Source organism: Cornus florida, unplaced genomic scaffold (genome assembly GCF_030987335.1).
Source record: "Cornus florida cultivar Cherokee Brave unplaced genomic scaffold, ASM3098733v1 CherokeeBrave_3.0.0_Hap2_Chr08, whole genome shotgun sequence".
Taxonomy (NCBI): domain Eukaryota; kingdom Viridiplantae; phylum Streptophyta; class Magnoliopsida; order Cornales; family Cornaceae; genus Cornus; species Cornus florida.
The window spans coordinates 95,773,932-95,788,300 of record NW_026775578.1 but is presented as its reverse complement, the minus strand read 5'-3'; the positions used below and the strand labels follow the sequence as shown (position 1 = coordinate 95,788,300).

Sequence of the window (14,369 nt, the reverse complement as noted above, 5' to 3'; positions counted from 1 at the left end):
ATTGACAGAACCCACTATAGCACACACTGTTGGAGATATGGAAACGGTGAAGATAACGCTACCGAACACACCGGCAGCCCAACAAGGCAAAGGACGATGCTACGGAACATACCGGCAGCCACAACAAGGCAAAAATAGCACGCTACCACGTCTCCTCAGACCATGGATCAGCAGCCAAATATAGGCAGAAAACACACTGCCGACAACAGAAAAAAACAGCCCAAAACGAAGAGCTCCAACGAAATCAAACGATGAAAGAGAAATCTGAAAAATGACACCAAGCATGTGGTGAAGGCTACCAAAACGGAATGGCAACAGAGATAGAGATCTTAAATTTGCAAGAAGGGGATGATGATGGACCGCCGCCAGAGATGAGGCTTATGCCGCCATCTCCGACGGTGGCTCTGATACCAAGTGGAATTTCATATATAAGCACATATATACAGTGCAAGATCAAGTATAAGTAGAAGATGAACAACACAAAAAACTTACATGGTTCGGCACTGAGGCCTACATCTATGGATCAAGAGCTACTAAGGGCTACATTTCTATTATTCAAATTATATCTTGTAGAAATTATATTTTGTGTGAGTACAAAGAGCCTATTTATAGGCATGACAATAAGAAGCAAGTTAGGCAGCCTAACAATGTCCAATAATCAACGTTTGGCAGCCTAACATTGACTAATCCTAGTCTAAGTCTTACTTCCAACAATATATATATATATATATATATATATATAATGTCAGTAGGATTTCTACTTCTATTCTACCTGTCAAAGTCGAAGAGAGATATAGAAAATGAAGAACATGAGAATATACGTGGTTTAGCCACTAGGGCTTACATCCACGGCACACAAAACTCAAAGGGCTACATATCTTTATTATACTCTCTCTTAATCTTTCTATACAATGATCACCTCTATTTATAGGTGAAAGAATACAAGTGATAAATATGGAAAATATATTGATGGAAGATTCCTAAAATTAATACCATAAATCACTCCAATCAAATATTCTATAATAGGCTAAAATCTCTCTTATGAAATTCTCGTATCAAATATTCTATCAAGGAGTAATTTAAGGGTTCCTACAATAATATTTTCCAACACCCCCCCTTAAGTTGGTATACGGAGATTTTACTCAAGTGTCCAACTTGAAACTAAATATGAAGTTGTGAGAGTTTGAGACGAGTAAATCTGACACGAGTTGATCCGAAGATCCAAGATGAGACGAGTTGATCCGGAGATTCAAGATGAATTGATCCGGAGATCTGAGAAGAGTAGAGTATAGGGTAGGGTATTGTTAGCATATATGATATCCACGATTTATGGAATGACTTACCATAATAACATAGATTTGACTATGCATATGTTAGCATGTATGATAGCCACGATTTATGGAATGACTTACCATATTAGCAGAGATTTGATTATGCTATAGAATATGCTGTGATTTGATTTAAATTTGATTTAGTTTCCTTTCTTGTAATATGAGCATGTGCTCTTTTTATCTATAAATACTAGAGCTGTGAATGAGTGATTCATCTCATTCAAGCCTTTACACAATTCTCTCGTTCTTCTTTTTATATTTCAACTTGGTATCAGAGCGAACACCTTTCAGCAGCTTTGCTACTTGTGCGATAGCCACCTTAGGCTATTTGTGACATCGTGTGACGTTGACTACATATGTTTTTCTGTGTTGCTGTTTTGTCATCGAAAACAGGTATTTTTAAGTTTTACAATTTCTTTTTTACTTTTCTAGGGTTGGGTAAATTGGGATAGTTGGTCTCCAACACCTAGAAGGGTTTGGATTAAAAAAAAAAAAAATAGTCTACAAAGAGGTTTTGGATATTAAGAAGGAGGCTGTTTGGCTATATATCTTAAAAAAAGTTATGTATTTCGATTTTTCGGGAATGGTCTGAGGAGACATTGTTATTGTTTATGGTCTGAGGAGACCCTTTGATTTATTAACAGAATTTGTGGTGTTTTTTGGAATTTTTTATTGTCGTGTGAGTATAGCAGATTTAGGGTTCTCGACTGTTAATTCTCTTGGCTTAAGTTCTTTGGGTGGTGGTGCCATTTTTCCTACTAACTCATCGGAAAATCCAAGACTTCAAATCAGCACAGTGAATTTGGATGGTTCCAACTATTTGATTTGGGCACAGTTTGCCAAGATGTTCATTGGTGGCAAAGGTAAGATTGACTATATTACTGGTTCTGTGAAAGAGCTAGTTGAGTCAGAGAAGGCATAGCTACAGTGGTTTGCAGATAATGCTATGGTTATGTCTTGGCTAGTCAATTCGATGCAACCAAACATAGCTGTTGGCTATATGTTTATGAAGACTGCTAAGCAGATTTGGGATTCAGTTCAACGCACTTATTCTCAGAGGCAAAATAATGCACGAATTTTCCAGATGGGGCGAGATATCACCAGGATTTCTCAGGGTGACTTGACAGTTTCAGGTTACATCGCCAAGCTTCGTGTTATTTGGGAGGAGATGTCATATTATGATTCCTTCCACTCTTGGAAGGATCCAGATGATGCAGTTTTATATGCAGGGATTGTGGAGAAGAATCAAGTGTTTCAGTTTCTTACCAGGTTGAATGACGAGTTTGAGTATGCTCGTGTTCATTTATTGGGCTTATCTTCATTCCCTACTCTTAGAGGATGCATACTCCTATGTGTTGTCAAATGAGAGACGTCAGACTCATCCATTAGGTGTTGCTTCTGTTGATCGTTCTGCTATGGCAGTTCGGGTTCCCAACCTTTCAGGAACTGCACCATCCCAGTCAGTTCAGAGCTCTACCACCGGTCCTCCTCTGGGACGACAACGCGGACGGTGTGACCATTACGGAAAAATTGGTCACATCAAATCTCGTTGTTATGTTCTACATGGACGCCCACCGCAACAGAAACAACAGCCTCGATCCTCTGCACATTCTATTACACAACTAGTTTTGTTATCAACTCTTGACAACTCTGCCTCTACATCTTCTGCCACAGTTACCTTGACTCAAGCTGATGATCGGTTGGTCAATTAACATCAACCTTCGCAATAGCACGAATCATTGTAAAATAGGGCTATTGGTCGGGTAAGTCGAACCACTGGGATTGCGCTAGTCTATGGCAACCTAAGAGTCTAGAATTGTTCTTAGAATGATAAGGGGTAATAAGGGTTTGTTTGATAGTCACTAAACTAGGAATTCAAAGTGCATAAAACAATAGTGTGCTAGGAAGTAAAGAGATAGAACAATAGAGAAGAGAATAGGGAAGAGACTCCACAACCATCAATAAGCATGCTAGGATATGATTTACTTAGGGGAATAACATATATGTATAACCATGGGATGCAACAACACAAATTATTACATTCCCTTTAAGAAATTTATGAAATCAATAGGTAAGAATAACCTATCAAAGCATTGCATGTTTTGGTTACCTAAACTAGGTTGTAACCTTAGACATACTCACTAAGCATAGAGTTCTCAAGCCCTTAATCACATAGTAGAAGCACATGACATAGAATCCAAGAATAATCTATCAAAGGAAGATCCTAAGCAATAGATTATCGAATCTCCTAAATATCATGCCATTAACAACACTTCCATAAACTCCATTCCATTGTCACTATGAAAATGTAGCAATATAATCATAGGAGAAAAACCATCTAAGACAAGATATTTAACTCAAGATGATTATGTATAGATATTGAAATTCATTACATCAAATGAAGAGCTCTAGTTCATGGAAGGATTACATACATATATTAACCCCCAAATATAAATCAAAACAAAGCAAAGCTTACAAAATGGAGCTTCATCACCTCCCTAGAGGAGGTTTAGTTACCTATGGTGGCCTTAGGTGAAGGAAGAAGCAAGGCTTTCCCCTCCATTTTCGAGCTTCCTCCTTGAAGCTTCAAGAACTCCTCCTCTTTGCTCTCTTCTCTCTCCAAAAATCTGATCCAAAAGTGAGATTTGAGATTGTGTGGCTTTCCTCCCCTTATCTACCTCCAAACAAGGCTCTCTCTCTCCTCCAAAAACATCCCCAACCACTCCATAAAGAGGGAGATAAAAAATGAGGAAAATAAGGTGCAAGTGGCTGAATTCCGAAGGGCATTCTGCCCAAATTTCGAGTGCTCGAAATAGGGCCTCGAGCACTCGAAAATGGAGCAGATTGCTCCATGCTTGCCTTGCTTCGCCCGGACCTACTTTGGTAAAACAGCCATAACTTTGCGCTCCGAACTCTGAATGATGAACCGTTTGAAGATTTGGAAAGCTAATTCAGAGCTCTAAAAACTTTATGTTTTGGTGGAGATCCAATTCTCAAGTCTAGTTGGTCGAAATTGAAGAGAAAGACAGAAATTCATTGCTGCCAGGCAGTTCTGAGCACCTCTGATAAGAAGATCATAACTCTCTGCTCCAAACTCTGAATGACGAACCGCTTGAAGATTTGGAAAGTTGATTCAGAGCTCTAAATATGTCATGTTATGAGGGAAGTCCAGTTCTCGAGTTTTCAAGGTCAAAATGGCGAGCAAAGTCCAGGTTCCACTGCTGCCAGAAATTCAGCATTGTGACCTTTGATGTTCAAAACTCCACAAAGCATCCTTCTTGCTTCTTTTTGGCCAATGAACCTGAAAATATGCAAAAACGTGCATATGAAGGTAATCTACATAATTAAACAAACAATGGACTTAAATAATGCAATTAAGGGCGCTTGAATAAATAATGCAATTAAGGGCGCTTGAATATGCAATATTCGGTGCTTATCAGCTGATTTGGACAAGTTCAAACAATTCTTCAACCAAATGGAGGCATCCATCTCAGCCAACCTCCACTTATGCCCACTCAAGTACTATTGCGTCTGCACATAGCGTATCTACATCTTCGACACCATGGATCATTGATTTTGGTGCTTTAGACAATATGACTGGTATGTCCTCATTCTTCCAATCTTATATGTTTGCTCTGGCCATCACAAGGTACGCCTTGCGGATGGCTCTCCATCTTCCATTGCTGGGAAGGGTCACATATCAGTTACTCCTTCATTAATTTTGTTAGATACACTTCATGTTTCACAGTTGACTACAAATTTTATTTCCGTTAGTAGCGTTACCAAACAATTAAATTGTAGTGTACTGTTTTTTCCCTCTCATTGTACTTTTTAGGATCTGGTGTCAAAACGAACGATTGGCAGTGGGTGTGAAGTGGACAGTCTATACCTGTTGGATGCTCCTTTGTCACCTCAAGCACATTCAACTTCAGTTTCTAATTTTGTTTCATCTAATAAAGCCCAACTTATGCATTGGCACATGCGTTTAGGACATATTTCTTTCGGTTATTTAAAACATTTATTTCCTTCCGTATTTTGTAACGTGGCAATGTTCAATTTATCTTGTGAGACATGTCATATGGCTAAACATGTTCATTCTAATTATCCTGCTAGTATTAACAAATCTGCTTTAACACCTTTTGATCTTGTTCATTTAGATGTGTGGCGTCCTTTCTTAGTTGCTTCTAGTCTTGGATTTCGATATTTCGTGTTGTTCATTGATCATCATAGTCGTGTTACATGGGTTTATCTCTTACGAAAACCAAAAATCAGGTATACACCATTTTTAAAAATTTTATGACAATGGTTCAGACTCAATATAGTTGTACCATTAAAAATTTTAGATTTGACCAGGGTACGGAGTACACTTATGGGGAGGTACAACGGTTATGTATAGAATTTGGGATTGAGCATCAGATGGCTAATGTTAAAACTCCTCAACAGAATGGCCATTTTGAGAGAAAGAATCGCCACATCCTTGACTTAGCCAGAGCAATCTGCATTGGCATGAATGTTCCCCAGTCATTTTGGGGAGATGCAGTTCTTATAGCTGTTTACATCATTAATAGGACTCGTTCTAGGGTTCTTAACTTTGCAGCCCCACTTTCAATCTTACATCCCAATTCATCTCTTTTTTTGATTCCTCCACGAGTCTTTGGGTGTGTGTTTTATTCAACAGTTGGGGCAGACTCGTACAAAGCATGACCCTAAGGCTTTGAAGTGTGTGTTTTTGGGCTATTCTCACTCTCAAAAAGGTTATAGGTGTTACCATCCTCCCAGTTGTCGACGGTTTATATCCATGGATGTTTCTTTCTTTGAGCATACACCATACTATAGTGGTTCAGTTGGATCTCAAAGTGAATGGTTCCCTTTGAATATAATTGATGATCACTTTCTTCCGTCTTCAACTCCTCTATCGTTACCCATTTTGTCTTTTATGATTCCTCCTCGTGATACCCTTTTTCATAGGTTTATAGTCGGAGACAACAGGTACAAGCTTCTACTCCCACAATCGACTGCCCTGTTCCTTTGGCACCAGCTCTGCCTTCTCAAGCTATTGTTTCGCTTGATGACCTCCCCATTGCTCTTCGAAAGGGTAAACATTCTTATACATACCCTATTTCTAATTTTGTTTTTGATTATGCTCTCTCACCCTCCTATCGGAGTTTTCTTGTTTCTGTTGCCTCGGTTCCTCTTTCTTCTAGTGTTGCAATTGCATTAGCACAACCTCAATGGCATGATGCTATGACAGAAGAACTACAAGCACTTAAGAAAAATCAGACTTGGGACATGGTTCTGCTTCCTATTGGACAAAAGGCTGTGGGATGTCGTTGGGTGTTTACAGTTAAGCATAATCCAGATGGTTCAGTTGCTCATTACAAGGCCCGGTTGGTTGCTAAAGGTTATGCTCAGACTTATGGCATAGATTATCAGGAGACTTTTGTCCCTGTTGCCAAGATGAATACCATTGGTGTATTATTTTCCGTTGCTACCATTCGATCTTGGCCTCTATTTCAGTTAGATGTCAAAAATGCCTTTCTCAATGGTGATTTGCAGGAGGAGGTGTACATGGTTCCTCCTCTAGGCTCCTGCTCATTCTTGTATGGTATGTCGTCTTCGTCGTTCTCTGTATGGCCTTAAGCAGTCTCCTTGAGCTTGGTTTGATCGCTTTGGCACTGCCATGCTCAAGTTTGGTTTCTATCAAAGTGCAGCTGATCATACCTTGTTTTTACGTCATTCAGGCAGTAAGACAGCTGCTCTCATTGTGTATGTCGATGACATTGTTCTTACCGGCGATGATACTACCGGAATTGCTGAGGTTAAGAGCTATCTTGGCCGTCAGTTTGAGATTAAGGATCTTGGTCCCCTACGGTACTTCTTGGGCATTGAGGTGGCTCGCTCCAAGGCAGGCATTTTAATCTCTCAACGCAAGTATATTCTTGACTTGCTTTCTGCTTCTGGTTAGCTTGGCGCTCGTCTTGCTGATACTCTGAGCAGAGTCATCGGTTGGCTGATTCTGAGGGGAAGTTGTTGTCAGATCTTGGTCAATATCAATGACTTGTGGGGAAGCTCATCTATTTATCCATGACTCGACTTGACATTGCTTATGCCGTGAGTGTCGTGAGTCAATTCATGCACTCTCCTCGTGCCCCTCACCTTGATGCTGCTATTCGGATCCTTCGCTACTTAAAAGGGTGTCCAGGTCGTGGTATTTTGTTTTCCAATCATGGTCACTTACGTGTTGAGGCTTGGACAGATGCTAATTATACAGGATTAATTTCAGATAGGAGGTCAACTTTGGGTTATTGTACCACTATTGGTGGTAACTTGGTTACTTGGTGCAATAAGAAGCAGGATGTTGTCTCTCGTTCTAGTGCAGAGGCAGAGTATAGGACTATGGCTCTTGGGGTATGTGAGTTGCTATGACTGAAAACCTTGATGACAGACTTGTGCCTTCCAATGTTGCTTCCATTCTCACTATACTGCGATAACAAGTCTGCCATTAGCATAGCAGCAAATCCTGTTCAGCATGACAGGACTAAGCATATAGAGGTGGACCGTTAAGATCATCTCTGGTCAAATTTGCACTCCATTTGTCACAAGCTCTCAGCAGCTTGCAGACATTCTAACAAAGGGCGTCAGCAAGATTGTGTTTGAGAATACATTGTCAAAGTTGGGCATTTCAGATATCCACGCACCAACTTGATGGGGAGTGTTAGCATATATGGTATCTACGATTTATGGAATGACTTACCATAATAGCAGAGATTTGACTATGCATATGTTAGCATATATGATAGCTACGATTTATGGAATGACTTACCATATTAGTAGAGATTTGATTATGCTATAGAATATGCCATAGAATATGCTTTAGAATATGCTATGATTTGATTTAGATTTGATTTAGTTTCCTTTCTTATAATATGAGCATGTGCTCTTTTTATCTATAAATGCTAGAACTGTGAATGAGTGATTCATCTCATTCAAGCCTTTACACAATTCTCTCCTTCTTTTTATATTTCAACTGGTATGATCAGCCTGCTCTGATACCATGTCAAAGTTGATTAGAGAAATAGAAAATGAAGAACATGAGAATATTTGTGGTTCAACCAGTAGGACTTACATCCACGGCACACAAAACTTAAAGGGCTACATATCTTTATCATATTCTCTCTTAATCTTTCTATACAATGATCACCTCTATTTATAGGTGAAAGAATACAAGTGATAAATATGGAAAATATATTGATGGAAGATTCCTAAAATTAATACCATAAATCACTCCAATAAAATATTCTATCATAGGCTAAAATCTCTCCTATGAAATTCTCATATCAAATATTCTATCAAGGGTTCCTATAATAATACTCTAGTAGAATAAAGCAAAACTCTTTTCAATGGTTGCAAAGTTATGAGTGATGTCGACAATATCAATTTTGTGATTTACATTTTGAAATCATATATATGTATATAATGTCAGTAGGATTTCTAATTCTATCCTGCTTCAACGAGAAGCACCAGTTTAACTCTTTTTTTTTTTTTTTTTTTTTGGTGTTGTGTTGGGGGGGGGGGGGGGGGGGTGTCTGATTTTATTTCGATATAGTAGTATAAATATTTATCCCTCTTATACAAATAAAAAACTCTCTTGGTTTCACCTCATTTCTTTCTAAAGAAAGGGAATTCTAAATAGAATTCTTATTTTTTTCTTTTGAATTTCTAATTCTATTTATTATTATTATTATTATTATTATGAAATGAATTCTATTTTGATTCTACTTATATGGAATGAATATTCTAAACGAAATAGAATCAGGGAGGTCTTCTTATGTCTTTTTCTTGGTGATTTAGAATAGAGCAAATAGTCAGTCAGAAGTAGGAGAATGTCTAGGAATTTCGGTCTCAAAATTTAGAATATATTGAAATCAAAACTTGTCATAATATTAGGCTACGCTGTTACTCATGGAAATGCTGCTACATGTAGTTTTGCCTCTGCAAATGCTTGTAGTATAACACTATCTGTCAGTATAGTATGGTAATCCTCAAATGTTGTATGATTTTTTTTTTAGTATCAGGTGCTGGACATAAAAATGAGATTCTAATAGACTAGCAATGTCTATGAATTTTTATCCTCGTTGTGGTTCACGAATGGTTATATGTTGCAGAAGTTAAAGGCTAGGTCTTTTCTAAAGCGGATTGTTGGAACAGTTGTGCGATCAGTGCAAGAGGACCAAAAGGAGCAAGGTCAGCATTTATATAATTATTGCTACAGTATTATTTTCCATTTCCTATGAAGGAAATCTACAATTTTCAGTTTTGGTTCTCATCATCTATGGAATTAATTTGGATTTGTGAGGTTTTATATTTCATCATTCTCCTTCATTTCTTATTTTCTTGGTCCATACTATAATTATTAGGTTTCTTATTGGTTTTATTATATATTCAGTCACTGTTTATTCATTATAGTTTCATCGGTTCCAAGTTTGCATCCTTATTCTATGGCCTTTAGGAAACTATCAGTTGGAATCCATGTTTATAACAGGAACTACATGTTGAAATATTTTTGAGTAAAAGATGCAAGTTATTGTGGCTTGCTTAGCATGGCTTATTTCTGTATGTATTCATCCACAGTAGATATATATATGGAATATAAAAGGCAGGCCTTGGCGAAATGATAAGCTTGTTCTTTTGTGACCTGAACATCATGGGTTCAAAACTAAAAACAGCCTCTCCACATACGGAGGTAAGGTACCATACATTTGACCCTTCCTAGACCCCATGATTAGGGGTGGCAATTCGTTTTGTTGTGTCGTATTCGTGTTATGTCATGACACGACGATCTTGTTATATGGGTAGACGCAAACACGATATGTTTATAATTCGTATCAAAGAACCTTGACAAGAACACAACACGATTATTAAACAAGAAGCTTGACATGACATAACCTGTTTAATAAATGGGTCAAGACCTAATGTGACACGACAATGCAAGACACGTTTACTTTATATTCCATATTTTTAGGGTCATATCTAACACGAACATGACATGTTTACCTAATACGTTTAGTTACACCGGTTAAATTTTTTTTTTCATAGTTGGTACCCCCCCTCTTCTTTGGACAAATTGTTTGCATCCAAGAGGATTCGAACCTTAGACCCATTACACGGGTCATTTGTAACATGAATACGACACGTTTATCCGATACATTGGGTTAAACGGGTCTAATTGGGTTATATAGGGGTTGGCGGGTCAAACACAAACACGACATGTTTAATTAGCATTTCAATTAAAACTCGGGTTGACACGATTATGGCCCAAACACGATCAAGCCAAATCCAAATTGATGGCGGCCAAGGCACGACCCAAGAGCTGGAACGGTAAATGACCCACACTTACTTTTGGAGAAGGGGAAGAGAAAGATGGAATTAGGAATTTTACTAAATTATGGTTTTTATTTATGCTTATTAATTTTGTATTTTTTGAATTTTAGGGTTATTTTGATATTTTTATTTTTTAGGGTTTGCTTACTAATTTGCCAATGTAAATGCTCATATGTAATAAGATAAATCAGCTTATAATTATTGAGTAATATTCTGAGTTTGAGAACTCTCCTTTGTCTTCTTCTCCTTCAATGTTCTTGTTTTTCTGTAAACCCTGTCCGTCCAACCTACCTATTCACCCTTATTTCTCATCCCATTCATCTGTATCCTCACCCCTTTCTTCTAGTCTCATTCTCACCCCCTTCTTTCTTTTTGGTTCTAAATCAAAATTACAACAGGCCTACCCGTCCCGCATCAACTTGGTATCAGAATGAAAGATCCAAGTAACACAATTATTCAAATCACCAAATCCAAGACCCATAAAATATACGACTATTGCTCGATACCATACCATCAACTCACCTAAACCCACAGGCTTGTCACCGAAACCCTAACCCGCCACCCAAACAGCAACCAAACAAAGTCCATTCTGCCATGACAAATCCTACTGTTCAATAGCCCTCCTAAACCAAACCAACCACCCTACTCACAGCAAATCCGTATCAACAACCAATTGGAACCCAATCCTGTCGCCCTCTTCATCTTAGAAAATCCCTCACTGCCATCAACCCAAACAACTAAAACTCCCACTTAACAACATACCCATCAATCCTCGCAAATGCCTAATTGCAAAACCAAAACCCCCAACACCCCCCCCCCCCCCCCCCCCCCCCCTCCCCAAAAAAAAAAAAAACCCCATCATTGCGGTGTAAACTACCAGTCACAGCCCATATACCCACAGCTGCAAACTACCACCCATTAATCCTGAAACCCATCAAATTCCACCTTTGCAAAACCCAGATCAAACAGAACCCCTGCCTGAGCTACCATCACAGTTGAAGCATACAACAAGGTGCCTCCCCTCACCGCCAACAATCACAAGCCATCTCGCGTCTCGCCGATCATCAAAGTGGGAGGCGCTCTTCATCATCATTGCCTCTAATATCTTCGTTGGGAAAGTTCTACCATCATCTTGGGTTTTTGCCAGAGCATCTCATTGTCAGTCTTCATCACCGGTCACCTTCCTTGCCATCGTCGTCCCCATCAAAGTCCCTTGTCGTTACTGCAACTGTATTGCGAAAGGAGCCTAGGCTTGTTCTGCTGTGACTGATTTTGGGAAGGGAAATCAGTGGGTTGTTTTAGCCCCAAAGCTAACCTGACCCACATGGCAGTTTGACCCGTATCCAGTTATTTACAAAAAAAAAAGTTACTAACAGCCCAGATTATAAACCCAAAACCAGCTGTTTGGACCAAGAGTACCAAGACCCAGTTATTTAATTCACATCCAGCCCATTGGTTAGTACCCAGACGGGCCAGACCTTATCTTATTCTTAGCCGGATCCAGCATCTTTTTATTTTCTCACTTCTTCCAAAAACCACCCAACTCAAGCCCAAGACTTATATTGCTTAAACCCAACCCAGCATTTTTTCCAAGCCTTGAGGAATCAAACCCAAAGCCAGACCCAAACTACCTTACTAATGAATCAGAATCATGCCACAGTCCAGATTTTGAAAAAAAATTGAGAAGAAAAAACAGAAAAAAAATGCTTTGTAAGACTAGGGCAAGTGGTCATTGATCTGTTACTTGTTATGCTTCAAAGAAAAAACTGCAAAACATTTTCCCTTGGAAGACAGAAAAAGGATCGTACTTTATAAAACACCCTATTTTTGATTTAAAAAGCGGATTTCACCATCCATTGTGTGGGCAATGCTGAAGACAATCGGCAACCAATTCAACAATCAGCCTGTGGAGGCGCCTAGGAAGAATATCAGTTAATTGGAAAGAAGATGAAAAGTAAGGTTAATGGCTGTAAAGCAGGACACTTGTCCCACGGAGGTAGAGAAGTCCCCGTTAAAAGTGTCTTGCAAGCAGTCTCAACATTAAGGGCCTGTTTGGGGGAGCTTCCTAGGGCCTCCAAACGGGCTTTCAAGCCTCAAAAGGCATTTCTAAAAAAATATGAATGTTTGGTGACGTTTATGAAATGGACTTTTAAAGAACGTGGAAGTCCTAGAAAGCCCGTTAGGCCGAAGCTCAAAATACTTGCTTTTAAAATTGTGTTTCTGAAAAGTGCGCAGCATGTCAAGTGGAATATAACAGAATTACTATATTATCCCTGTATACTGATTATTTTGCCCATCCTATCCTTTGTTCTTAATTTTATTACCACCTGTGTTCTCTCTGTTACAACACGCCGTTGAGAGCCCTCCTCCTCCTCCTCCTTCTTCCCCGCTTTCTCTCTCTTAGATCCCAAGTTCTTCTAGCCGGTTGGCGTCGAAGTTGATGGTGGATGAGAAAGCGAAGAAGACGGCGTCTATGGCACACCAAATCTGTGCTTCGCTGCAATCCGAGCAATATGGGTCTGCCATGGATTCCGTTGACTGGAAAAGGACCTGTGATTGATGTTATACCTTTAATTATTCATTTATTTTGTATTCTTCTTGGTTTCCCTTTCTCCAATCTCCCTGACAATAAAATAAAAAATATGAGTTGGAAAGAAGGGAGTATATATATATATATATATATTTATATGTACATGGGAATACGAATAATCATCAAATTAGATAGTTTAGAAAGTTGTCCTGAGCTGCTAAAATGACTTTGGATATGAGCCGTGAGAGGTAAGCATCTTTGAAAACACCATTTGAGATAGAACTATGCAAATGCAAATTAGGGTGCTGCTTGGATTTAGGGGCCATATTTAGGTAATTATTATTTTTTTCCTTGTTAGGTAATTGATTTAGGTATATATATTTATATGTAATTAATTTTATTTATACATAGAGAAAGGAGTTGAACCTACTGATGAATGGTGATGAAGGTAAATTTATGGGATGAACTTGCTGCTGACGAATGGATATTTACATATGCCTATATATATATATATTATACAAAATTGTTTTATGAGGTATGACTGGTTATGTAATGGACGGTGTTGTTTTATGAGCTATGACTGGTTATGTAATGGAAGGTGTTATGGTTCATGGGATGTGGGGATAACATCGTCAATTTAAGAATATTGAATTATTTAAGTGAATTATGTTTTAATTCAAAAGGACTTTAAAATTTGAATTCACCAAACACCTTTTATGAATTAAATTCCTTTTATACAAAGTGATTCTTCAATGGCCTTACTAAAGGACTTCTGAGTAATAAGAAGCTCCCCTAAACAGGCCCTTGCTATGGCATGCTTTTTTATCAGCTCACATATTTTTGCTGGGATCTTGAAACATGCGATAGTAAATGCTGTGATTGCTTGCGAGTTGCTTTTAATGAGGACTTCTCTACATCCATGAGATTAGTGTCCTGCTTCTAATTGAGTATTAATGTGAGTTAAAGTTGAAGAAGTTAGGGTTTGTAGAAGTAGAGAAGAAGAGGAAGAAGATGAGAGAAAGAGAGAGGAGTATTTTGTGAAAGGTGAGACACGCAGATTAGGGTTTTCCCCACACCTCTCACCTATTATATATTAAGTAGACAATAGTACCCTTGATAAATAAAAG

At 38.5% G+C, this 14,369-nt stretch overlaps 1 protein-coding gene across 3 annotated transcripts in view; it reads left to right on the top strand.

Annotated features, from left to right (window-relative positions):
* LOC132268291 (GPCR-type G protein 1) overlaps positions 1-14,369 on the top strand; it is a 103,339-nt gene that overhangs the window by 23,423 nt on the left and 65,547 nt on the right. For all 3 annotated transcript variants that reach the window (XM_059769124.1, XM_059769126.1, XM_059769125.1), the window contains exon 6: positions 9,497-9,575. In XM_059769124.1, coding sequence (XP_059625107.1) covers positions 9,497-9,575 — 79 coding nt within the window. The remainder of the gene's footprint in view (positions 1-9,496; positions 9,576-14,369) is intronic.